At 48.8% G+C, this 26,458-nt stretch overlaps 1 protein-coding gene across 10 annotated transcripts in view; it reads right to left on the bottom strand.

The window, feature by feature from the left end:
* Positions 1 to 1,659: 1,659 nt before the first annotated feature.
* The window catches only part of SEMA5B (semaphorin 5B), a 116,267-nt gene continuing 91,468 nt past the window's right edge, over positions 1,660 to 26,458 (bottom strand). For 7 of the 10 annotated variants that reach the window (XM_016159376.2, XM_016159372.2, XM_036218986.1 and 4 more), the window contains 18 exons: positions 23,674 to 23,736; positions 23,207 to 23,305; positions 22,465 to 22,678; positions 21,481 to 21,766; positions 19,042 to 19,177; positions 17,678 to 17,885; positions 17,364 to 17,571; positions 11,313 to 11,430; positions 10,983 to 11,164; positions 9,688 to 9,831; positions 9,340 to 9,487; positions 8,993 to 9,218; positions 8,615 to 8,833; positions 7,954 to 8,124; positions 7,701 to 7,850; positions 7,325 to 7,369; positions 6,692 to 6,897; positions 5,385 to 6,459 (listed from right to left, as the gene is read on the bottom strand). In XM_016159376.2, coding sequence (XP_016014862.2) covers positions 6,301 to 6,459; positions 6,692 to 6,897; positions 7,325 to 7,369; positions 7,701 to 7,850; positions 7,954 to 8,124; positions 8,615 to 8,833; positions 8,993 to 9,218; positions 9,340 to 9,487; positions 9,688 to 9,831; positions 10,983 to 11,164; positions 11,313 to 11,430; positions 17,364 to 17,571; positions 17,678 to 17,885; positions 19,042 to 19,177; positions 21,481 to 21,766; positions 22,465 to 22,678; positions 23,207 to 23,305; positions 23,674 to 23,736 — 2,982 coding nt within the window. In that variant the 3' untranslated portion in view covers positions 5,385 to 6,300. Of the gene's footprint in view, positions 6,460 to 6,691; positions 6,898 to 7,324; positions 7,370 to 7,700; positions 7,851 to 7,953; positions 8,125 to 8,614; positions 8,834 to 8,992; positions 9,219 to 9,339; positions 9,488 to 9,687; positions 9,832 to 10,982; positions 11,165 to 11,312; positions 11,431 to 17,363; positions 17,572 to 17,677; positions 17,886 to 19,041; positions 19,178 to 21,480; positions 21,767 to 22,464; positions 22,679 to 23,206; positions 23,306 to 23,673; positions 23,844 to 26,458 lie in introns of all 10 variants that reach the window. The other 3 variants (XM_016159378.2, XM_016159379.2, XM_016159373.2) reach the window with 3 other exon arrangements.

Raw genomic sequence — 26,458 nt, 5'->3', positions numbered from 1 at the left:
CAGCTGTCAAAGCAAGTTTGGGTCTATAGCCTCTGTGCCCAGATGACATTTACCAACTCAGACTAAATTTTAATTTTGAATGGCCTTGAATTGTGCTTTCTGCCTTTGGACGCAGAACTTGGAATCCAGGATCTAGTCAGAGAAAATCTGCCCCTTGCCCAGATGTACCACCTCCTGTCAACAGCCCCTCCCGACTTTGTGTGGAAATGATCTCTCTGCATCATCAATGGCTTCTAACCTTGGATTCTTGAGGGATACATTTGACTTGCTCAGAGACACGGCTTGTGATCAAGGGTGCCCTGTACTCTGGGTGTGAATAACTATCCACCACTATGGACAGTCTCTGCCACCCTCTCAGGAGTCCCTGTTTTTGTTTCTCATCTGAAGCTCACTTGTCCTGATGGGTAGAAGGAGGCCAGCTATGTTTCCTTCTCCTAGAGAAATGAGCCTCTCCACCCACACCCTGTTCCCTTTCTCACTCTTAGGCATCTGCTTTCTCTGGTGAGCATAAGGATGGGAGCTCACTAAAGTCAACTTCCAAACTGATGGTTCCCCAGCCTGGGCCCTGTCTTTACTTGTTTAAGGTAGCTACCCCACTGCAGGGTATACAAGAGAGAAATGTGTCCCCTAAAGTCTGTGTACCTGAGATTCATGGTGGTGACAGCGAGAAGGCTTGTTACTTCAGTCATTCATGCCAAATAAGTACAATTTTCATTTTAAAAAAATCGATAGTTCTGACTATCTAAGAAATCCAAATAACTGTGTTTCAAAACAGGCATAGGAGCAATTAGAGAAATATTTAAATCTTTTTGATCAAGAATTAATATCTTTTATATAAGTGTTCTTAAAAAGGAAGAGGGAAAAGATGACTACCTAAGAGAAAAGATACAGAACATTCCCCTTAAAAGAAAAAATGCAAATGGCCAATATGTATATGGGGGGAAATGATTACTTACTAAATATTTAAAAATGAAATTTTAAACAATTGTGCTTTAAAAAAAAAACTATCAAATTGATAACAAACACATGGGCTGTTTGGGTTGAAATTTTAGCTCCCTCACTGACTAGCTTTGTGACTTTGGGCAATTAAAGTTATTAAACCTCAATTTCGTCATCTGTTAATTGGGCATAATAATAGTACTTTCGTAGGATTGGGTGAAAACTGAATAAGGAGTCAATGCACAGCACTTGGTACAGTGCTTGGAGGAAATGGCACTTATCAGTGTTAGCCATTAGGGTAATAAAATGAGAATACACTGCTAGTGGGATGTATTCCCACAAGCAAGAGACCTGGCCATAGACACTAAATTTTAGAATTTATCCTAAGGACATGGTCAGAGATATAGATATAAAGGCCCATAATAGCATTCTTTGGTAAAGAAAATTTTGGAACAAGTGAGAGTGGTTTAAATTATGATAAATTTATGTAATAGAATTATACATTTATATAATAGAGCTGAATAAATTTACATAATAGAATAGATAAGTCTGTGTAATAGAAAGAGGATTTATATAATAGAATGTTTTAGGTCAGGATTTTTCAAGGCCCTGTCTCCCCCTCTTTGGCCCACTCTTAGGACAGCCACTAAAGGGGGTCCTGAGTCTCACAGAATGTTTTACAACATAAGGAAATACTGATTTAATGCTATGTGTTAAAATCAGAATAAAAGTCATATACATAGAATGTCTTAATTTTATAAAACACTCTCAAACCCACATAGCCATAGAAAAATGCCTAGAGAACATATAAAATAATGATGGTTGTCTCCTGGTTGGATTTTAGGGCATTTATAGTTTCTTTTTATAAGTTTTTTTTTTTTTAAATTTCTCTAATGAACATATACTATAGATGTAATCAGGAAAAATAATTATTTAAAAGAAATTTTTATTCCTTTCTTTCCCAATATTCACTCCAACATTCAATTGGCTCCACAAGCTCCAAGGTTTGTCTCTCCATAAAAAAATAAAAGATAAAAAGAAATTGTAATATATCTGTATTACAAGTTATGCTTCAGTTCATGTACAGTGTTTTAATTATTATGATTATATTAATATGGTTGCCCTAAGTGGTAAATAATGATTACATTTCTTTTCCTGTGTTCTTTTACTTTTCCTGGTGTTAATTATTATTTCATTACTAGAGAGAGGAGGCTGTGACAGGAATGGGACAGAGGAAAGGGATCCTGAGTGTTTGCCAAAGTTCTATTTGACCTGGATGGTCATTACTAATGTATTTGCTATCCTCTGTATCTTCGCTCTCCAGGCCTGTTATCTGTCAGCCTAATATCTCCCCTCACCCCCTTCCCATGTTAGATCCCCTTTCTTTTGGATCCACATTTTCTTTATTTACTTTTTAGTTTTAGTGAAACAAGGGTACATGTGAGATACATTTTTCTGAGACTCTGCATGTCTGAAAAATGTTTTTATTCTACTCTCATATGACTCATAGTTTGGTCGAGTATAAAATTCACAACCAAATATCATTTTACTTTAGAATTTTGAGAATAATTTCCACTGTATTCTAACTTTAAATCACATTAGGAAGAGGTTTATACCATTTGTATTCCTAACTTTTGTCTGCTGTTAGGCTGATGTTTTCAAATGTCAGGTTTATGGGCCTCAGGGTATATCCTTCTTAGCTAGGTACAGGATGGGCTCTTTGATCTGGAGACCTCTTCCTTTGGTTCTGGCAAAATTTCCCATATTTTTTCTCTGATACTTACCTCTTCTGAGTTTTTTAATGGGCTGTTAGAACCCCTGGATTGATCCTCTAATTTTCTTATCTGTTCTCTGTTTTCTATCTCTTTGTCTTTTTGTTTGACTTTCTGAGAAATTTTATCTTTAATTTTTTTCTGCTATCAGTTTTTTTCAATTACAGTAGCTTTAATTTGTCCTTTTTATTGCATTCTGTGTCATTTCATGAATGCAGTATCTTCACTTATTTTGAAGAATTATGGTGTCTTTTAAATGTTCTTCTCTCTAGATACCATCTCTACTTTAATTGAATTCCTCTTTATCTGTTTACTTGTTTGGGTCTTTCTTTCACGTTGGTGCTTTTTCTGATGTCTGTGCCCATTTCTATTAAGAGTGAAGCTCTGTGTTGTTGGGCACGGCTTGTTAATGAGTGTACTTCACCATAAGAATATTATGTGGATGACTAGCTGGCTTATTCTTTCAGAATCCGTTGGCTTGATTTGTTTCTTTAAAGAATCCTCTTCCAATCTCCTGCCTGGAGTAGGCGAGGGAGAAACCTGGGTGTCAGAGTCTTGAGTTAGCTGGAAAAGGCAACCGCTGAGTCCACAGATAATCATATAGTCCATTGAAAATCATATAGTCCTCAGTTGTCCAAACAAGCTATCACCATACGCCTGCCTCTGTGCCTGGTATCCTCATGTCCAGGGCCTCTCTGGTTCAGTGTCTCAAGGAAACATACATATTGACCCGTGCAGAGACAGAGGAATGGTGACCTAGCTCCAAGAGTTGGGAGTAAAGACAACTTGATGGTCTAGCTGAAGTTTACACACAGATTTTCAACCAACTCCTCTTTCACACTCCCACCTTAACCCTACCTTCCCTAATACCTGGTTCTTCTAATTATTGATTCTTTGTGACATTGCTCGAGTACTTAGGTTTGACTCACATCCACTCTACCAGATGATTGCGGTTCCTCCATCTGCTTTCCGGCTTCATGTATTAGGATTTGAAATAACAGATACTCCCTGTTTTTATTGAAAACAGTGACAGAGCTCTTTTTTTTTTTTTTTTATAGTGTCGTTAAGAGAAATGGGAACAATGTTTTCATACAAGCATTTAAATCTCTAAGTCTCTGCCTTGGTTTTTAATATAACTATGATTATACTTTTGGTTTCTTGTATCCTCTAAATTTTCTGCAATAAACATGTATCACTTTAATAATATGAACACACACAAGTACACACATACAAAGTTGTTTAAAGATAAGAGGGCCCAAGAAGGCCTGGGGCGCCCAACTCTGCATCTTTCTCCCCCTTTTGCTGAGCTACCTGGGCTGATGAAGCTCCCTTATCTTTCACACCTCAGCTTCTCAACACCACACAACCATTCATGTGGCCTCAAACACCTGCCAGAGAGCACGAAACCTTCCTTCCAAGGAGCACATCCTTAGCTTCCTCATCTCTGGGCCAGGGCTGATTATGAAGTAGCCTTTGCCATCCATGCAAGCTAATTTTTGTGCCGTATGGATTCCTTCATTCATTCTGAATGGTCATGCCTCCAAAACCACAACAGTTTTTATAAAAAGAGAATTCAGTGTGTGCGCACGTGTGTGTGTATGTGTGTACATATGTGTGGTGTGTTTTACCATGACACCCATGGTTTCTTCCCACTGATGCCATTCAAGTCAATAGGGGCTAGGCATTACCTGGGAATTTCCCATGACTACTTCCTACAGAACTTTCTAGTCCCTTCAGTTGGGCCCTCAAACTTTCTTGAACTTCACTGGCTCTGCTAAGTTCAAGACGCCAAAATCTAAAATAGCCTCACAGGCTTCCACAAGCGCTGGACTCGTGTGGCTAACAGGAACCCAGTGAGAAATCCCATGAACCCTGAGCTCTCTCTGACTGGACTCCATGTTGGCCCGAGGACACTGCTATTTCAAGACATGGGGTTTCCAGGACATGGGATCCAGGAATACTCTTTTCCTCCTCCTTTACCACTAGGATCACAGACTTTATAGCTTGACCTACAAGCGGACTGGGCTGGGAATCTTATGAGAATTGATCCAGCCAATTAAGTCAGGAAATTGCTCTCTAAATTTAACATGTCCATCATTCTTATTCCAAATAAGAGCATTGACTTGGTGGGCTGAGGCTTCAAGGTTATTTTTATTTAATTCAGCAAAAACTGTATTGGGCTTCCCCCACCTCACAAGTTTACTCATTTCTCAGTCAATTTTGATTTTATTAAACTCAGCATTGCAAAAACCTCATTAAAAAAACAAAAACAAACAAAAAAAAATACAAAAAAAAAAAAAAACCAACAAGAAAAAACCTCTCATCAATACTCCCCTGCTGGATTCACACATTTCCACTCTGGAGCCGTTGCCTGGAAGAACTGCTAAGGAAGCAGGCAGAAATCTCTCCTGTTGTGTGGTCTTTGGTGTACTTTGTGCTCCTACTTTTGGATTTGCTTGTCCTTCATCTCTTTTCCAAAAAGGGTTTAGGGCAACAAGTGTGTATAAACATAGACTCACAAATGGAAGTATTTCCTCTATTAAGGTCAAATTCTACTCGGGTCATTTCCTCCACCCTGAGAAGACCATCTGTCACCCCAGTGCATTGCTGCGACTGACTAGACCGTGCCAAGAGGAGCCAATGCGCACATGCACGAAGACAAAGTTACATTTGGAGACTGGGTATCATCTTTAATTAATAATGCCACAGCCCAACATCCTTTTTGTTGCTGTAGCAAGTTGTGATTGTGTTTGTGTGTGTTCCTGAACCTCCTCCAGCAGAGGCTCCCGAGCAGGTCTCGGCCAACAGCTCTTTTGAGCAGCAACTGGAAGACAGCCTCCATAGTGGCACGGAGGCTGGGCTCCTGCCTCCCTTTCTTCTGGGCCACCCTTCGTGCATTCTGGGGGCAAGGCTGAGGTCTGTGCCAGCCCAGATTAAAGGGCTTCTCAGCAAAGATCAGTCTTCAGTCCCCCAGCCCTCACTGCCTCTGACTAGAGGGATGTCCCTGGGCAAAGTACACACTGCTAGGTACAGGTGGAGAACCTAGTTTGGTCTTGGTCCCTCTGTCACACTGGGGGAGCACCACAATGACCCAGCCCTGGGCAAAGAATCCAGAGCTTCTGGGGCCATCTGATTAGTTGCTTTCAGAGATAATCGGGATGTAGCCCAAGCCCTTCCTGGGGCCAGCCAGAGAGAAGCAGACTTGGCCCGTGATGGCCACACAGTTGTTATTTCCAGCCCAAACCTAAAAGCCAGCTTTCCTGCCATCTCCACTCTCCAATTCCTCACATGCCCAGTAGGTCCGTAGCCCAGACATGGTGGGAAGGTTAGCATGATGGTGAGTAGAAAGGAGGCTATGAAGAGACCTAGGCTGAGCTGGAACTGCAGCCACGTGCCAGCCTGAAGCCAGCCCTCTCCCCCATGGTCACTGCCAGCCAGAGCTCTGTAAAGCCAGATGGGACCCCCACAAGGCAAGGCAGCAGTTCTTGGTCAAGTGCAGAAGGAGAAAACCAAACTGGCTCCATGGTCCCATCTCCATCTGCTCTGTGCCTTAGGAAGGCAAGGAGCCCAAGTCCTCGAGACAGTGGTATCAGCTGTTGGGGAAGCACCGTTGTCCAGGTGATGCCTCAGGCCGGAAGCTGTGTTTGTTGAGTGGGCTGGGGTAGTATGTGGTCGTGTACACATTGGTCTGCTGCAATGGGTAGAAGCTGGCTTTGTCATCAGGGATCAGGTTATTCTTGTTCAGAGTCTGGGAGAAGGAAGGAACCAGAGAAGAAGGGGTGAACGAAGAGATAGGGAGAAGGGACAGGCCAGGGCAAGGAGATCAGGAGCCAGGCAATGAAATAATATTCTAACTCCTAACAGTGTTCAGTTCACAACACCACTGCTTCCTCCCGAGTACCCAGCCCAGTATGCCCCGCTTAGGGCCGGAACCAATCCACCGGTCACCCTGCTCTCTGTTTCTACAGAAGGGCTCTCACCTTGAACTCCATGGGTGTGTACTTCTCATTCTTGGGGGTGCCCCCACCCTTGTAGTGCAGGTGGTTGGGGGTGGCAGGATGGACGAGGGTGGACTCCTGGGACTGGCGCTGGCAGTGCTGGCAGGACAGGTACACTGCCAAGGTCAGCAGCCCAGAGCCCAGGAAGCAGGAGATGCCCGTAGCCACCAGGTGGATGAGACTGAACCCTGAGAGAGAGATAGGCAAGTGTTAAGGAAAGGGCCACTGTGCAGAGGAAAGCCTCCTGACAGCCTCTCAGTAGGAGGCTCTGAGACATAGAGGAAGGGGCTTTGAGACCAGAGACGATGGAAATATGGAGGCTGGGCAGACCCTCACCAGGGGCCTCTCTCTCACGGCTACCCGTAGCTTGGGTCAGAGGAGGCAACCAGAGGATGTGGAGTCAGGTGACTCGATGACTGCCTCCTAAGTGGGAGACATGGATGGAACTGCCCAGAGCCCCCTCCACATGGTCTAAAGCACTGGGGGACCTCCACAAGTTTTGTCTGTCTGGAGTAGGAGATGGAGAGACTCCAGATTTCATAGTAGGGTGGGTCTCCTCCTTGAGGAGGAGGGATAGAAAGACAGTATCATGCGGGAAGGGCAGGTTCCTTTTACCTCCACAGCCGGTGGCCTCCTCCACACTGGAGGCAGGCAGGATCACTGCAAGAAAGACAAGTGGGGAGGGTGTTGGGGCAGGGAGGAGAGGGGAGGGGTCCCTCTGGGGCTAGGTGTGTCTCTGAGAGGACCCCTGGGTCAGCACACAGCTGCAGGATGGGCCTGGGGGCTGTCATTTCCCTCTGTCCCCACCCAGACCCCACCTCTAAGAAGGGCTAGCCCATTCACTAGATGAGGCTTAGCAGAGACCCAGAGTGGGTGTGCCTGCCACCCTGGTGTTTCATCCTGCACCTCCCTGGATACACACTTCAGAAGGGGAAAGGAGCTGGGGACTTGTGGGAAGGGCTGATGTGAAGGTGCTGGCTTGAGGACCTACCGGGAATCTCATTGTAGGGGCAGGGGCGGCTCTGGCTGCCGTTTCCAGCACAGGCACTGGGCCCTGGGACCAGCTCCTCACAGCGCCGGCTGCGGGTCTGGGCTCCATCTTCAGTGCATGCACTCCACTCAGACCACTGCGACCAGCCTTCTGTGGGTTGTGTGTTGGGAGGAGGTTAACTGCCCCGGGACCCTCTGGTGGGGATTGGAGAGTTTCTTGGTGCTCCCCAGCCCCAGTCAGGTGTACTCAGTACCTGGGCAGGCTTGCGTGGCACACAGTGCCTCCTCTGTGTGCAGCCCCAGACAGATGTCCTCGCCTGGGGAGGGCGCGGGGTTGGTGCAAGAACGGGTGCGTTGATAATGGCCACCGCCACAGGAGGCTGAGCATGTGGACCACGAGGTCCAGCAGGACCAGGCACCACGTACTGCAAGGGGATGGGATACGTGAGGGGGTCTGTAGTGCAGGCAGGGCGGGAGACAGTCTTCTACCCCATCCCAGGCAAGGCCACTCTGTCCTGGGCCACACTGACCTCAACGCCCTCCCTCCCCACCCCTCATAGCTCAGTCTTAGGGAGTGGCCTAAGACTATCATCTTCAGGGTGAAAGGAGGGAAATGCAGGCTGCAGAGGAGTCATCAAAAACGAACTCAAAACTGGCTAACTCACTAGAGAGAAAAAAGTGACAGAGAGGGTGAGGAAAGGCCCTGCTCCGTGGAATTAGCCGCCGCTGAGTCCATGTTCAGGGCAAGATATCGCTCTGAGGGCCCCTTGTACAGAGTTGGCAGGGAGAAGAGGTCACCTGAGCATAAAGTGTGTTCTGGGTAGACCTAGGGGGTCTTCCAATTAGGGATTCTCTGGGCGGAGATTTCCCTAGGCTGGGGTTTCCCTCAGCCGAGATTCCTTGGGGCAGGGTTACCTGGACAAGCCTGGGGGTTGCAGTCCTGGTACTCGGCGGCGTCGCCCACGCAGGGCAGGCCCCCGTTGCGGGGCTCCGGGTTCGTGCATGTCCTCTTGCGGATGCGGAAGCCCAGCTCACAGTCCCGGGAGCAGGACGACCACGGGCCCCAGGCTGCCCAGCCCCCGCTCACCGTGTGCGGGCCGGTGGCCCCGCTGCGCAGGAGCTCCTCCACCAGCGCTGGGGGTGGGAGGACTGGCCTCAGTGACAGGGGCTTCTTCTGAACCCTGTGTTGCGCGCAACCTCAGCTCCCGCTCCCGGCCACCCCCTCCCTTGCCCCATCGCTCTGGGCCGGTGGGGGGGAGGAGAGTGGCGGGTGCTGAGGGCGTCGGACTGTACCGTCGGTGTCGCAGGTTCCCGAGCCGTCCGCAGGGCAAGTTCGGGTCTCCATCCTCCTCCTGCCGAACTGCAGGCCGTGGGGGTCCGGCAGGGGCGCGCGGCACGTGAAGCGGAACCGCTGCTCCTGTCGCGCCCCGCCCTGAGTCACGTTCACCGGCAGCCACGGCGTCCACGGCGTGTTGCGCCGCACTTCGGGGCAGCCCTCGGGGTTGCAGGTCTTGAACTCCTTCGGGATGGGAGCCGGGCTGTTTCATAGCCTCGCAGCCTCCAGACCTGGCCCGGCCTGCCCTCCCCTCGGCTACAGGTCCCGAGACCCGGTCCCGCCCGCGTCCAGCCCGCGCTCTCACCACGCTGCAGCCAGGGCAGGAGTTGCCGTTCTCACAGGCCCGACGCCGCGACTGCACGCCGCCCCCACAGTTGCTGCTGCACTTATTCCAGGAGCCCCAGGATGCCCAGAAGATAGGCACCGGGCAAGGCGTGTTTTCATTACAGAACCTGAGGGGTATGAAGGGGGGGGGGCGGTCATCGTTCTAGGGAGAAGACACCTTCTTCCCTTAATGAGAACCCACTGGGAATGCAACTGGGAAGGATGAGAGTCCATTGGATCACCCAGAGAAATCCTGGCCACTTTCTGGGACCTCCGGGCTAGCTAGCTTCTCTCTGTCTTAGAAACCCCCAGCCATAGCCTAGCTCACCGCTCCTCCCGACTCTTGCCCACGCAGATGCGGCCCCCGTGGCGGGGAGCGGGGTTGCTGCAACTTCGCTGGCGGACTTGGAATCCCATCCCACAGGTCGTGCTGCACAGGGCCCACGATGACCACGCGGTCCACGCCCCATTCCTGGTGGGGTCGGAGGGGACAAACAGATGACCTCTGAGCCCTAGCTTCTCAGATCTAGTCTACATCTGGGCAGATGGATTTTGTTGCTGTCAAGAAGTGCCAGACAGTGACAGAAAATATTAGCTCCTAACCAGGCCATTTCAGGCAGACATCTCATTCATTCATTTTTGTTCATTCATTCTTTAACATATATTGAGAGTCTTCTTGCATATATGGGGCTGTACTCAGGACTAAAAGTACAGACCTAGAACATGGCCTCTACTCACAGGGGGAAAAGGACACCTTCTCTGCAGAAGGCCCCAGTCTCCTTTCCAATCTGCAACCTTCCTTTCGACCCCTGCAGTCAAATCCATGCTCCCTCCCCTCTTCTACCACTGCACATGCTTTGCTCCAACCTCAGATAGCACTCACTCCTGTCTACTTCGACTCCTATTTTCAGATGTTTGCTCTACCATTTACTGGCTGTATGAGCCCGGGCAAGTTACTGAGATTCTCTGTGCCTCTTCGTACTATTATCTTTAAAGTAAGGATAATGATTGCATTCCTAACCCGATGAGGTTGTCGTGACAGTTAAATTAATAAATTTATATAGAATTAGGTTATTTGAAGAGTGTCCAGAGTTGTAGGTTAGTGGTTATAACCACTTTGAGGAGTCCCCCAGGTATTAGGCAGTGTGCAAGCACTTTATATACATTATCTCATTTAACCCTACCAACAACCCTCTGGTGAGGACTGCAACCCTCACTTAGAGAAGCTCAGAGTGGTTAGGCGGCTTGACCAAGGCCCTACATCCAGAGAGTGGCAATCTAGGATGGGCACCAGGCCTGCCTGCCTTATCATCATCCCATGTTGTCCCTGGTATTTGGGACAGTAAGGCTTATTGATGCTAGGGTCGGTCTAGGGATGATTCCAATGCCTGTTCCTCCTTCTTTGTATCAAGAGCCGCCCGCCCCCCACCCCCCCGGCCCCAACACACACACACAAGGCAACACTTATCTCACATTAGTGTGGAAACTCCCCCAGAGCTCAGGTTTCCTGTCCAGGCTCTTGCTGCCCTAAAGTGATTTCCGTCCCTTAGTGCAAACACCCGGCTGGGGATTCCCCACTCAGGTCCAAGGCAGCTGCTGTGCAAGCCCTGTATCCTCACACACCTGGAACAGTTGGCGATGTGGATGGCTGGCCCCAGGCAGTCGCGGCCACCGCAGCGGGGTCGGGGGGAATCACAGGCTCGGGCCCGACACAAGCAAGAGCCTGAGTTGTCCCCATCTAAGTGCTCACATGGTTGCCATGGTGACCACGGGCCGAAGCCCCCATCCCGAGTCACATTCCGCACCTGCAGGCAACATCCAATGCAGGGCCCGGTTACATAAGGCAGGGTTAGGGAAGGCATTAGGTCCCAGAGGATATGGGGATACCGATGGGGAGTCACAGCCTGAATTGGGTGTAGAGGTCCTGAGTGGGGGACACAAAGGGGTTCTCACAGGACATGCTGTGATGTTCTGGGTCCAGAGGCTCATGTTGGAGCTGTCCTCCAGCGTGCTGCAACGTTGCTGCTTCCTGTCCCAGCCGCAGTATGGGTCCCGTGCCCCCAGGCATGCCCTGCCAGACAGAGGTCCTGAGACTCACGCCCACTGGCCTCCCAGCCTCACCTGCATCCCAAGAACATACCTGACCACCTCCCACTAGGCACCCTTTTCCATCCAATTGCCCTCCACGATAATAAGCTCATCGAACACTTACTGCGCCAGGCATCATTTTAAGTGCTTTGCAAGAATAAAATAATTTAATACAACAGCCCGATGAGGAAGGTACTCTTATAATCCCCATGTGATACGGAGAAAACCCAGCGAACTGACCAAAGGCTCAAACCCTTGCCCTCCAGAGCCCACACAGGTAACCTTGCCTTCCCCAGGCCGAGATGTCCCACACTCCTCATCCGAGGCCACAGGAGAAGAGGTGGTGAACAGAAATCCAAAGAGTTGATACCTCTCTGTCAGATGCTATGCTGATAGAGTCAGAAAACACGATGGAAAGGATCATAGAAGATGACCTGGCCCAGCGATTGTCAACCATGGCTGCACATTATAATACTAAAGGAGCTTCTAAAAAATACTTATACTGAGGCCCACCCCAGATAAGAATCTCTGGGCATTGTGAAGTTTTGAAAAACTCCTAGGTGATCCTAACGGGAGCCAGGTTGAGCATCACTGGCATCCATAATATGAAATTTTTGTTGTACAAAGGAAGAAACAGTCACAGTAAAGGGAAGAGGAGTTTCCTCAAATCCTACAAATTGTACATGGCAGTGATCGTGGTAGAATCTAGGCTTCCTGACCATGCTTTTCCCCTCATACTCCTGCCTCCCAGCTAGAGGGTATGTCCGACTTCACACACTGAGGGAACATGCACCTAGGCCTGGAAACCCGGGCACAGGGTCATAGGGCACCGGGACATAGTCCAGGGTCACTTAGGTTATCCACTTACTTGTGTGTCAGTGGCAGGAACCTGAAACCAAACTGTTAGCATCACTAGCTCAGGCTGACAAGGGAGGGGTCACATCCCTTGTCCCCCTCCTGGGCCCTCAGGACTGGTCTATCTACAGTGACTCAGAAAAGGTAATGTCCCCACCCTGATGCATACCCCAGATACTTCCATTTATATTCTAGGGCTTCTCTCTTCCCTTTTTCTTTTTAACTTATTCATTATATCCTTTACCATTTTTAACAACAGAATGAATCTCTACTAGTAGGACTTCAAGGAGTTGAAAGAGCATGAGAATTATGGATTTGTTGTCCATTGCTAAGTAAATAGAATTTAAATGCTGAAGCCCGAAGGAAGTTCCCTCCAACACCCAGAGAGCTCACTGCCAACCCCAGGGGACACATACTCTGAGTCCCTTCTGCCTCCTTTCCCCAATTTCCAAACCCTGTCCAGGCTTTCTGCTCCACAGCAGTGAGCCTGCTGGAGAGAGAGCACTGAGAACTGGGGTCAAAACTGGAGGTTAGAAAGCAGAAGAGGCTTTGGGTAAAGGAGGTGCAAAGAGGGTGGGGAATATATGCCATGATATGAGTCTGGGGAGAGATTTTGCACTGGCCAAAGGGATACACAAAAGAATCAAAGGGTTGCCCTTTCTGATGTCTCCAGGATAGAAACTTTCTTTTCTCTTGAAGCTTCAGGGAGGGTCAGCTGTCAGGTGAGTTCTTTATTTTCAGTGAGTTCAACAGACAACCATGTCTCCCATCCAGCATTCAGAGAAAAAGAGGTTTTATGAGAAATCTTAGGAAGAAGAGGGTGGGGCTTCCCCTTGTTGTCAGAGAAGGCTGAAGAAGACAATGTTATCCCCTGCTTGGGCAAACTATGACCTCATACAAAGGAGGCGATGCTTGGGGCTTCAGTGGCTAAGAGCCAGTAAACATTCACTGGCACACCAGGGAATCCGGAACACTCACTTGGTGCTCAAGAATCTGTTTCCACTTTATTCACTCAAGGACAATTTGCGTAAGTTGTGGAGTATAAGTATGCTCACGTTTCCATCTGGGATCAATGGTTCAGTTTGAGAGTGTTTCACCAACACAATGCATCAAATTAGACATCATAGGATGAAATATAATACACGTCCAAACACAGTCCCAGCAACCTGTGATTTTGAGATTCTGTTCATTGGCTAAGATTTGGACCAAATTGGCTGCTAGCAAATTCAACCAATCAGAACTCAGTAAAGCTCACTCCTGAGTGTATTTCCCTCAGTTCTCAGAAAGGGGTACCAGACTCTAGAAGCAACTGACAGTGCTCTTTTTAAGCAACATAAGTTAAATTTTAAAAAGAATTTGCCATGACTAGTGATTAATAATAATATTAATAAGGTTCTACCCATAAAAAGTAAATGTCTGTCAGTAGAGAAAATGGATATGAGCAGAAAAGCTGAATCAGTTTATACAAGATAAAAGCAGAAGATTCTGGAGGAATAAATTTTGCCTCATGTTACTTCTTTCATCTAGGGCCTAGCCAGTTCTAAAATAGTTGTTTCCAATCTTGACTGCAAATTAGAATCTCCTAGGGATCTTTTAAAAACACTTAAGCAAACAAAACAAAAAATCTGCCTTTATCTGGGCCTTTGGACTGGAGTAGGCCCAGGCACTGGACTCTTTGAAGCACTCCCCAGGTGATTCTAATGAATAGCATGTTTGAGACCTGCTATTTCAAAGCCACTTGTTGTTAATGTCCCAAGCAAAGAGATGAAATGCCTTGTCTCTCCAACCCATAACGATAAGAAAAGAGATAAGAAAAAATCTCAGAATAGATGCTGACCCCAGGCCCTCCACACCCAATCAGGCTCCCTCCTCCTCGCAGTCTCTCTTATTCCAAAGACAGGCCAGCCCTGCCCTGGCCCTGTCCACCTGAAGGACTTTCCTGCAGCCAGTGCCTGAGCTCTCTTGTCCACATTCACTGCTTTTGCCAAAGGCTTCTCCAAAGCTTACAGGGCAGGGAAGAGTTAAAGTATGTCTCTGACCATAGTGTTAGGCAGTTTAGAGTTTCTTTCATAAAAGCAGCTGTTAGACCAATAATATATCACCATGTCTTTTTTTTACTGCAATGTCTCAAGCAGCCATTATAGAAGGGAACAGGTTCATTCCATGGGCTCAGAGGCAGGACATAGATGGATGGTGGAAGTTGCAAGCAAGCATGCAGCAAGTCTCTAAATGGGAGCTGTCCAGCGTAGAAATGGTGTCCCAGGAGATTGGGAGCAAGTGGCCATTATGTAACATAGCAGCAGAGGCAGCCCAAGGGCCCCTGCTAGGGAGGGAGGTTGCACGAAGATATTGTTGAGTCTTCCTCTTGAGTAAGCTGGGGTAGAGGGCTTTGGTCCATCCTGAAAGGCATGCTGGAAGGAGGTTTTTCAGGCATAAAACACCTGCTTTCTAGAGCCAGTCAGGGTTCATTCCCTCTGCATCTCCTGCTGGGAGCCCTTGTCTTTCCCTAGTCAGGCCAGGGTCCTGGGCATGCCCCATGGGGCAGAGATTTGCCTAAGTGAAAAGAGGGGACTGGAGATAAGCCCCTGGATCCTGGACAGAGGAGAGGGCCCAAAGGGGCTCTGCTTATCCACCCTCATGCTCTTGCCAGCTTTAGAAGGAGTGAGGAAAAAAGCATGAAATGCCTATCCTAGGACACAATAAAACCCTGTGACCACTCCACCCCACAATAGCACAAATTCTGATATTGTATGATAGGCAGTTGACTCCAGGACTCTGGAGTACACAGCTGGGTGGCTGCATGGGTTTATTCTGATCATTTTACTGACATTGCAATAATGAGACATCACACTTCACATTTTCACATCCATCTATAGCTTTATGGCAGGATTTTCATTGTACACATCAAGGGCTCTTATCTCAAACTCAGGAAGCCAAGTGGTATGAAAATTTCAGACTCCAAAACTGACCTCTTTTTATCTTACTGTCCCAAATGGACACACTATGCAAACTCTTTGTCCCCTCTTGTGAAGCACCATGTGAATGGGGACATGTCCTGCCATCTTGCTTCCTCTTCTTCCACTGTAGACCCCACTACATTATATCTGGCTAGAGCCACACTTACTCATGCTGGTTGACCATCTGCTTTACAATAGTGGGGCCCACTACTGTCTGATTGATCTTTGTAAAACACCTATTCATGCTGCCTGCTGCTCCACTCAAAGACCACTTCAGCATCCACAGTCACAGGATTCAAACCAAAATCCTTCCTTGGCATTCTCAGTTGGCCTCAATCCACTTCCAGTGCCATTCCTCAGTCCTCTCCTGCACCAACCTCTTAGGCCCAAATCATTAATTAAATGAAAAAGGATCAATCATGTGTAGAAAGCTGCTTTGTGTCTTGGGCTGGGTATGGCCCCTGATGGAATACAAAAACTACTAGGATGCTAAGTTTGCCTTCAAGGATTTACGACCTCTTAAAGAAGAAGGCATATGTAAAAGTTTAATAACACAAGGTCTGGGGGGATGCATAAGTAGGTAATCCGTGATTCATCGCCAGGCAGTGCTCTCTGTATCCAAGGTTACAGATTCTAGACTCCAGAGAGCCTGGGGGGCTGGAGGGCCCTTAAATGCATTTGTGGAGGTTAAAAAAGGAATAAGGACAGGACAACATCGCTTATGACTTGCTGAACCAGGCACTTCATGAATATTATTCCTAATCCTTAAAATGACTCAGCCAAAATGATAAATAATTGGCTCTATCAGAATTTCCCAATGAGAAAGCTGAAGCTCAAAAGGTCAAGTAACTTGCTCAAGATCGTATAGCTGGTAGATGATGGCATTGAGACAGAACCCCAGGTGAGTCTAATTCCAGTAATCAAGTCCCTCCCACTATGCCCCTGTCTCTGCTCACACATGGGATACAGGCCAATGTGTCTCTCCCTGACCACGTACCCAGAGCTCTCAGGGAAATGAGAATGTTCTAAGCCTATTTCATCGTGCCTCTCTCCTCTTACACGGACAGCCCTGCAAAGTGCTCTGAGCATGGTAGGGCTGAGTGAATATTTGGTGTTTTGCTGATGGAGTCATGTGTTGGGGCTAAAGAGAGCTTGAGTGTCTCCCCACCGTCCTCCCCACCTCTCCCTGGCTGCCATATCAAGACCATCCAACCTCTTCCCCTGCCCTCCAGGCCTCTGCCCAGCTCCCAGCTCCCTACTGGGACTGGAGAACAACTCTCGGCAGCAGGGATACCATTCTTCTCCCAACTCTCAAAGACAGATGGGCACAGCCAGGAGTTCCCTGTGGTACAAAGGCCACAGGAGTCCATGTGGTTGTGACTATGTCAGCTAATGGCAGCTTTTGATTAGCTCAAGAATGAGGAGGCGCAGCTTGGAGGAGACCCGCATGGTCAGAGTCTGAGCTACAGTTCTCTTTGGCATTGGAATAAGCTTTTGTTTCCACCCTTACCCTTAAATGCCAGCGTCACTGTTGTCAAATTTGTGAAGCCACTTGAAGCTAAGGTATGCAGAAGTGATCTCGGAAACAGTTGGGAAGGGAATCTAACATCTCCACATGGTTCCTCACCTCCACCCAAACCAAGCCAGGCCTCTCTGCATCTTCTAAGGAAGGAAGGAAGAGGAGCAAAGATGGGGGGGGGGGGGAGGGGGCGGGTAACAAGTGCTATGTCTCCAAAGACAAAGACCACTCTCTGAACAGAAGAGACTGAGAAGAAATCAAGTGGGCTAGAATGGCCCATAGGCCCTAACCATGGGATTGACAACGGGGATAACAGCCACCACATCCTTTGCTAAATATATCCTTTCCCCAGAAAGCGATAAGTGTTTTATGCAGATTGTTCCAGTTAATCTTCACCAAAACCTTGAAGAGTTTTTGTGAGGAGGAAACCAAGGTTCAGAGAGGTTAAGTGACTTGTCCAAAGACACACAGCTGGAAACTGTGTCAGGTTGCCATCCCAGGTCCACGGTGCCGCCTCTTAAGCACCACCTCCCAAGCGCGATTGGCGGAGATAATCCTGGGAGGCCCGCCCTCCGAAACGCTTACCCTTGGCTCTGGTAGGCGGTGCACCTCTCCAGCGGGAGGCGCAGCACGCCGTCACTCAGCCCCACGAAGAGCGCGCGAGCGCTGTGCAGGATGCGCAGGCTGCGCAGGGGCTCTCGGCGCCCCGGGGGCAGCACGTGCAGCTCTTCCAAGTAGCAGCCACGGAGGCTGCGGCTCGTCGTGGACAGTGCCTTCAGGATGGTCCCCGACTCTGGAGGGACCAGACGGGGTGGCCTTGAATGGCCCAGAACCTCGCAGCCAGCCCCGCCCCTCAACCTCTTCCCACTCAGAGCTCAGATTGGGCGGGGCCGGCTCACCGGTGCCGATGTAGAGCACGTGGTAGAGCGTGTCTTTGGCCTGCACAAGGTCCACTACGAGGTGTGAGAAGCGCACGCTGTCCTGGGTGACACAAGGCTCGGGTGTCACTGGCTGCACGGCCTCGCTCATCAGGAACAGGCGCTGAGCATCCTGCAGGCTGCGCTCCGTCAGGTTCTCATTGGGGCCCACCTCGGACAGGGTGCCGCACTGCCGAGGAAAGAAGGTCATACGTGCTAAGCTACCCGGGCTGCAGTGATCCTCCATCCCCCACCTTCCTCACTGTAACCCAGGTGGCCACTGGCAGACCTTGATTCTCCAATCCACCCTTCCCCCAACATCCCCTCCGGGCCCCCTGCAACCCCCCCAGGAAGAGCTGCCTCTTCTTTCGGAACTAAGGAAACTGAGGTTGGTAAGATGGGGGAGGGAAGAGGAACTTGCAAGGGCTGGGGAAGAGAAGGGGAAGTGCAAAGGGGACTGGATTATCTAAAAACGGATTATTTGAGTGTGGATAACAAATGTCCTGTGATTTTATGCTATTGCTGTAGGTGCCCCCTCATGTTGGGCCAAACCCTGCCTTCCCTCTCCTGTGACCCTACAGCTCAAGTTCTTCTGTCTTCCAAACCAAAACTGAAAGGCAACTACCATTTATGGAGCACTTACTGCATTCTAGGCACGTTTCAGGTGCAGATCAACCCTCACACATATCTATGAGGTCAGTGGAATTATCCCTACATGCCAGATAAAGAAAAAGTAACTAGAGGAGGTTGGGTGACTTGCCTAAGGTCACACCTGGGTCAGGGCAAAGCCTGAGGGCTTTCCCTTCTCCATACTGGCCCCGGGCCGGAAGTTAGGTGGATATGAAACTCCACCATAAGTAGCTTCTTCTACTCTATCGCTTGCTCTGCTTCTCCATCACAGTGCTGGGGATGCTCCTACTACCCAGGGCACTCAGTGACCCTACCACTGTTGGCACTCAGAAACCCTCCAGGCATTAATACCCATAATGGATAGCCTGTAAGCAAACTCCAGCTAAAATCCTCTAATTCTGGCCAGATAGTTCATCCTTGCTCTCCAAGTCCACTACACTTAGTAGAGCTGAAGTCCCACCTCTGTGGAGGAGGGTCACATTTAGAGATAGTTTGGAGCATGCTCCCTTGCTCTATGTCTCTCCTACTCTCTACTTCTTGCTATACAGACTTAGAGGTTACCACCCTCTTAGGGTACCATTGCAGACCCCTCAGATGAGCAGAGACCAGAAAAGACAGGTTTGGTGTTTGCACTAAGGCAGTTGGGAATCAGCTTGTGGCATGTAGTCATGGAGAAGGTCATGTGTGCTGAGAGGGGAAGGGAGGAGAAGCTGTACCTGGAAATTGGGGATGGGATTGGCGATGGGGAGCCAGGCAGCCCTGGGGTTCTCCTGGTAGCGAAATGGGCCATTGAAAGCCTGGGAGATGGCACTGAGGTTGAAGGCGCAGACAGCAGAAGCTGCAATGCTGTTTCTGAAAGGCAAGAGATAGCCAATACTGTCCTATTTCCTTCCCCCGAATAGGCCTCGTCACCCTCCTTAAACCCACAGCTAGCTGTCAAGGCACGGCCTGGCACAGCTCCAAGGCCAATTAAGCACCTATGATGAGCCTGGTGCCTTCCTCATGATGGGAGTGTCACAGAAGGAGCATGGTCCTCATTTTCTGGAAACCCTCGGAAAGCAAGACCCCCTGATAAGAAGCACTGGTGGGTTCCTCTGTGTTACTCCCTCATCCCCTTCCCCTCTCCCATGGGAGGGTCAAATAAAGTCAGTGTTGTTAAACATTTTATCCATGGCCACTGTAAGAAATATATTTTATATCACAATTCAGTATAACACACATATATGCACACACACACATCTGCGATGAATTTTCATGAAATAATACTTACTCTTACTAAATACATTATAGTCTGATATTTTTATTCCAGCCTATTCTGTTTCATGTATTTCACTTTTTTTTTAAAAAAAGAGCTGGTTACCAAACTTATCAAACCACTGATTGATGCCACAGCCCAGTACTCCCTGAGTCAAATGACCTGAATGACCCCTTCAGTCACAGAGCCTGACATTTCTATGAGTTGATATGAACAGTCCGGAGACGATACCACTATACCTAGTGTTTCCAGTTCTGTTCTCTGCATTCAGTCCCTCTCCCAAATGTGTCATTTCTCTCCCCATCTTCCTGGTCTCAGCCCCTTTGTCTCTCCTGGATGCTGTACTGTCCTCCTGGCTGGCCTCCCTGCAGCCTGCCTAGTCTCCTGTAATCCATCCTCCACACAGCAGCCAAAGTGTGTGTTGCAAAGTTCACATCCAAGCTGGTCTCTGGCCTGCTTCAAGCCCTTCAATAGCTTTTTGCTCTTAGGATAAAGATCAAAACCCATAAAGCAAACTAAAAGGCTTTCAGGACATGATCCTCCCTGTCCCCACCCTTTAGCTTTTTCTCCTGTCTTTCTCTTCCTCACCCTCCAGACTTCTGTCACAATGGTCTGGCTCAGATCCTTAAACATTTATTTCTCCTGACCCAAAAGCTTTGCATGTGTTGCTCCACCAGGCTGGACCTGTCCTTTCCCCTAGTTAATTCCTATTCATCCTGTGGACATCGCTTCCTACAGGAAGCCTTCCCTTATCACCACCCCTCCATACTATTAGAGGTTTACCTGCACGCTTCCCTTTCCCTTCATAGCATTTATTGATCACTGTGTGTGTAATAACCACCCTCTGGAGAATGTGAGCTCAAGGGCAGAGCCAGGTCTGCTCTTGCTCTCTGGTACTCCCCACCTCCACTGCCCAACAAGCACCTGGCATGGAGAAAGCATGCGATGCATAAGCTATTTACATTTTACACTAATGTCATCATTTCCCCTTAATGCCTCTGCAATGGCTCCTGCCCTTTGCTCACCTTCTGGTGCTGATTGCTAAGCCAGTCACTAAGTCCCAGTTGTCTGGTCTGTGCTCCTGGTCTGTGTGAGCTATGCTGCATGTCTGTCCTCCTGGCTTGGATGGGCTCTCTGTTCCTGCTTACAGGCTGGCCTTCCTGTACCTAGCCTGGCCCTCAACCAGTGCCTGCTACCTGGGGCCCAGGGTAGGCAGTCTCTATGGCTCATGTGTTTCCGATGTTCTTACAAACCCTGCATAGCATCCTGTATAACAAATGCTTTTTTTGTCTCTGCCGCCCATTCAGCATTCTCTGTGTGAAAATCACCTGATTGAGTCAGCCTTGCCACAGACGGAGGAAGCAGGAGGAAGGCTCATGATCTCTGTGAGGGCTACCCTTCCTTACACCTAGGAAACAAGAGGGCTCTAGTTCCCTGCCTGTGTTCTCCAGTGCAGTCAGGATTGCCAGAAGACTGCTGGTTAGGTTTAGCAGGATTATAGAGTCCTGAGGTTGGAAGGGACAGTAAGGAACCCCCTGAACTTCCCCGATAGGCTGCTGCCAGACCCTCTCAGGGCTGCCATCCCCTTATCCGAGGCAGGGTATTTCACTTTCATCATCAGCAAGTTCTTCTTCATGGAGCCACAGTCCACCTCCTTTTATTTCTTCCTATCTGGCCTAGGCCTGTACTTCCAGCAACCCAGAGCAAATGCTGACCACTGCAGAGACAGCAAGTCACAAAATCCTCAGATGACCCAGTACAGAAGACATGACAGCCTCATTTTATAGGAAGAGAAACAAGGGCTCAGAGAGGGACTTGCCCAAGCCCACCAGGCTGCTAGGCCAGATCAGAGCACGCCCCCAGCATCACAGGGAAGGGGTGGCAGACGGCAGGTACTCACACGTTGGTGGTGAAGACCCCGTAGATGAGGTCCTGTTCAGGCAGGTGAAAGGCACTCTGCAGCTCGTTATAGTAGAAGGGGACCTCGCCTGGGCGGGAGCAGTTGAGCCGTGCCTTCATGAACGTGGTCCATGTGTCCTCCAGCAGGAAGCGGCCCCCCACGTCGTTCTTGCACACACGGGCCACCCGAGAGTACACCGTGCGTCCGCAGTCATGTTCTACTGCGTTCTCCCGCAGAAAGAAGTATGCAAACAGCCCAATATCGTAGGCTGCCACAAAGTTTGGTTCTGAGGGACAGAAGGAAACCAGGGGTGGATCAGGCCAGCAGGGAGGAAGGGAGCAGAGTCGGGAGTATTCGACTACCTCCGTTTTCTCAGATGGGCATCTGACAACCCTCTGTCAGCTTGGTGACTTGAGGGCTCTAACTAGCCCTGTTCTCACCTCCAGTACAAAGTGCAATTATAATAATAGATAACGTGCATTACCAAGCACTCGCTGTGTACCAGACACTACTTCGAGTGCTTTATGTGGATCTGATCCTCTTGACAACCTATGAACTAAGTACTACAATTAGCTCCTTATCACACAAGAGAACACTGTGGCACAGAAAGGTCAGTACTTGCTGAAGGCCACACTGCTCATTAGTGGAGAATCAGGGATTTCACTCCGAGGGGCAGGGAACTCATACCACCCACCCCCAATCTCTTCTTTCCTGTAACCTTTCCTCCAAATCAATTCCCAACCCTTTCTCTCCCCTCAAGCTTGCCCTCCATCTGTTCTGGTACTCAGGACGTCTGTGATTTCATCCCGAGTTTATCTTTGACATGCGACGGTCCTTGGGCAAACACACATCCCGCTCTGGGCTTCTTTATAAAACGAGTGCATGCCTATTCAAAGACTGGGCAGGAAGGAGGATTGATGGGGGTTAGGGTGGGCTGCTGGGTCAGAACCAGGGCAACTCCATCCTTGGGGCTGTGCGCCTTACCATTGAGCCACTTGGAGTTATACTGGGCAGTTCGAAGGGGTGGTCCACTACCCAAGCTTCGGTAGATGGCGGGGTCTCGACCCGAGAAGTCGATGACTGTGGCTGCATAGAGCTCCCCTTGGGAGGAGATGACAGCTGTGGAGTTGTGGCGAGGGTCATAGGGGCAGCGGGCCACGCCATTAATCTTCTCCATAGTCCGGCTGAGGTTCCCCACCTGGGGATGATGGAGAGATGGTAGCACTTTTCCCTGAGACCCAGGGGCTGCCTGTTCTTTCCACCCCAGAGCTGTTTCCTCCTGGGGTCCTGGTCTCTGCAGGCCTCTCCCTCTCTCCAGACCCCTACTCACTGCCCACCCCACAGTCCCTTGGAGGGAGTAGCCACCATGGAGAAGGAGGTTGTGCCAGGACCTTCATCTGCCTCTAGCCCCTACACCCCAGTCAGGACCCTCCAAGGTAAGGTTGACTGACAAAATACAGAAGGCCTAGTTAAATTTGAATTTTGACGAACAACGAATATTTTTTTTTAGTATAATGATGTTTCAACTCTTGCATGGGACATCCTTATACTAAAATATCATTTGTTGTTTATCTGAAGTTAAATTGAAATGGGCATCCTTTCTTGTTTTGGGGTTTTTGTTATTGTTGTTTGCTAAATTTGGCAACCCCACTCAAAGACTGCGTGCCTGGGTGAGAGAACCTCTTGGTGTCCCCTTACAACTGCCCCGCCCCATAGCGCCCCACACCTGTCTGCTGGAGCATACTGGGGAAAAGGCATTGGTCCCACACATGAACACTTTCCGGCCAGCAACAATCAGGACTCGCACGTAGTTCTGACACTCCTCCTAAAGTAAGAAAAGGAAGTAATAGAGGGACAAACGCTCCAGGCATGGTGCCGGGTTTCTTTCCCTCACACCACCATACCACAAATATTCCAAAGCACTCTCCTGTGTCCCAGCTCCACCATGCCCCAAAGTTCAGGTTGTGTCTGTGGAAATCCCATGCCCTGCACCTCCCTTCCAGTCCATCTCACTGCATCACTGCCCTCTCAGGTGCTCAGAGCTGATCCTCACCTGCACAGGAGGCCCTGGCTCATCCAGACTGGGCCTCTGCGCAGGCAGCCTCATGCCCACCATGCTTCTCCATCCCCCAAACCAACAGCCTCCTCCTGGCGCCAAGCCAGGCAGGCCCCCAGACCACCAAGGCCACATACCTCGGTCTTCCCTTTGCTTTGGCAGGAGCGGCGTGTGTCCTCGTTGGAGGCCCACTCTGTGGCCTGTGGGAGGAGCACACAGACATCACATGGCTGTGCCACTCGCCGTCAGGGCAGGCAGCTGTCGGGGCCTGGAGTGGACAGGAAGCTGGGAAAGGATCAGGGACAGCCTGCAGGGTAAGGATTCTTCTCACTGGACCCAGAAGGTTGCCCTATCTCCTTACCAAGAGCTTTAAGGAGCAGACATACCCTTAGCCCAACACCCTTCCCACCTGCTTGGGTCAGGGGAAGCTAGAGGAGCGGCTTCCTCGTGCTGCATCCCCATGCAGCTCTGTTCTAGGAATGTCCCAATCTTTCCTCCCCTGGGTCAGCCAGGGAGCCGGAAGTGGCCAAGCAGGACCTTCAGGACCACCCCAGGTCTGAGAGGGAGATAGGAAATGTGACTCCGTCATGCACCAGATGTCCCTTGAAAGTGTGGAAGGCAGGGAGGCAGTAAAGTCTAGATTTTGCAGACCTTACAGACAGGATATGTATTTGATTTTTCCACTTCAACCCTGCAAAATGTGTTGTTGTTTTTTTTTTCTTAGATGAAAAAAATTCAGGTTCTGTGTGACTTGCTGCTGGTATACAGTAGAGCAAGGACTGGAACCCACATTACTGATTCAAGGGCTTTGTATTTTTTCTTTACCCAACCATCTCAAGGACCCAGCACTTTTACATGCCTGATTGCTCCCGTCTCCCCTCAGCTCCACACTGACTACTTCACCTCTTGTTTTCTTTGTAGCATCACTCGCACTCCACATGGGGTAATGTGTTTGGGGATGCAGCTTTTACTCAGGGACCCAGAGGACATTATCATGTTTCTAAGCGCCCATGGCACTGAGGGCAGTTCCGCACCCAGGATTCCCCCTCTATTTTGTCTCTACTTTCTGATGGTCCCTCCTAGTCTCTGAAAGAGCAGCTGGAGAGAGTTGCGATATCCTTTAGATCCAGGCAACGTCAATAGCCCTAGCGTGGGGCTCATTGGATATTTCTGGATCACATGTATAAACTTGAACTGACTACCTGTCCTTAGGGAGGGAGGGAGCCCTGAGCATGCAGCGCTCTCATCCAGATGGGGAAAATAAAAAACCCACATGTGTTTAATTTCTAACAAGCTCCTAGCTGTGAAGTCATTGCCTGTAGAACAGGGTGTGGGAGGGCAAGAAGGGTGCCAGAGAGAGAGGGCAGTGCTGCCTTCTGCTTTCCAGATTGCGGCCCATCTACACCCCCAAGACGGTTGCTTTGTGGGGCAGAGAGAGGGCTGACTTCTGCAGACTCTGGATTCGGGAGCTGGGTAACCAGTTTGACTTTGCCTCCAGAACTATGAGCAGAATGGGCTCACCCTGCCATGCCAGGCCTGGGGCTCAGGCCTCTGCTCCCAGACATTGGCATCTAGCCATATCGTTGTGGGGTTCATTTGGACAGAAACAATGAAATCATTGTCATACACAGGGCCCCATCAGCTCCTAGGCTGAGCATGATGGGAGAGGAAAAGAGGGACATAAACAAAAAACCTCAGGGTGCTTGGGAGCAGAAAAGAGCAATGACAAGAAAGACTGCAGATGTTCAGGCCTAAAGCTCCTAACGGCGTGTGGCTTCGCGGGGAACGTGTGGGTCAAGGGCCTCTCTGGACCCTTGGGGTCTTAGGGCACTTTGAAATAGTTGGCCTTGTCCCTGAGAGGGTGGGAATCCCATTGCGGGGGCAGGTATGTGCAATCAAAAGGAGTCAGATAAAGTTGCACTGGGCTAACCCTGGGACAGGGACTTGACACACCCTCTGTCCTCACCATAGCCAGCGAAACGCGTAGCCTTTTGCTCATTTTACAAGTGAGGAAAATGAAGCTCAGAGAAGTTAAGCAATATGTCCAAAGTCAAAAAGCCAGTAAGCAACAAACCCAAGATGCAAACTCAAGATGCAAACCCAGACAACCGACACCAGAGCTCAGCTCTCTGTGCTGCATCCTGCAGCCTCTCGCAGGGAATAGAGTTCTCAAGCCGAAAGCTAGAACATATGGCCTGAAAAGAATATGTATATTTATAATGATAACAGCACAGAATGGGCTTGAGTCATTTTATTTTTATTTTATTTTTAAAAATCGTATTTATCAAAGTAATGATGTAAAGTTGAAAAAGTTAAATAGTACAGAAAAAAAAAATTTTTTTTAATCCCAGCAACCTACTCCTCTCACACTCCAACCCTATTTCCCAAGGACAACTACTATCAACTCTTTCAGTTGTGTCCCTGTGTCTGTGTTTTTCTATACAACTTCTCAAAATCATGTATCCATCTCAGACTTTTATCTACTGACTTTCGGTTAGAGAGGTAAAAATTTTTTCCCACATACCCAACTCTATTCTCCCCTGCCTCAAAGCACACATACATTTCTCCTCTCCTCATCTTCCCATTATAGTTATGTAACATTAATTATTTAATCTTTTAATATAATAGATTTTAAATTAAATTAACAAACTAATACTTTAAAATCAACATTAATATGAATATGTAAAAATTGTTCTCTGCTAACAACTAATCCCCCAGATTTCACTGAATATAAGACACCATTGATTAGAATGTGAACCACTAAGAAAAAATGTATGCTGCCAAACTCTTTCATTGCTTAAATTTTTAATGTAAACTTATTGACAGTATTTTTATTCAGACATATATTTTTTTTTATCATATACCAACCCGCAAAATTAACTATCCTTAAACCTTCTTCGAACTCACAGTTCATCTCTTCTG

This window comes from Rousettus aegyptiacus, unplaced genomic scaffold (genome assembly GCF_014176215.1).
Source record: "Rousettus aegyptiacus isolate mRouAeg1 unplaced genomic scaffold, mRouAeg1.p scaffold_m13_p_4, whole genome shotgun sequence".
Classification (NCBI taxonomy): domain Eukaryota; kingdom Metazoa; phylum Chordata; class Mammalia; order Chiroptera; family Pteropodidae; genus Rousettus; species Rousettus aegyptiacus.
The sequence above is the reverse complement of the archived record's forward strand: the minus strand, read 5'-3'. Positions and strand labels throughout refer to the sequence as shown.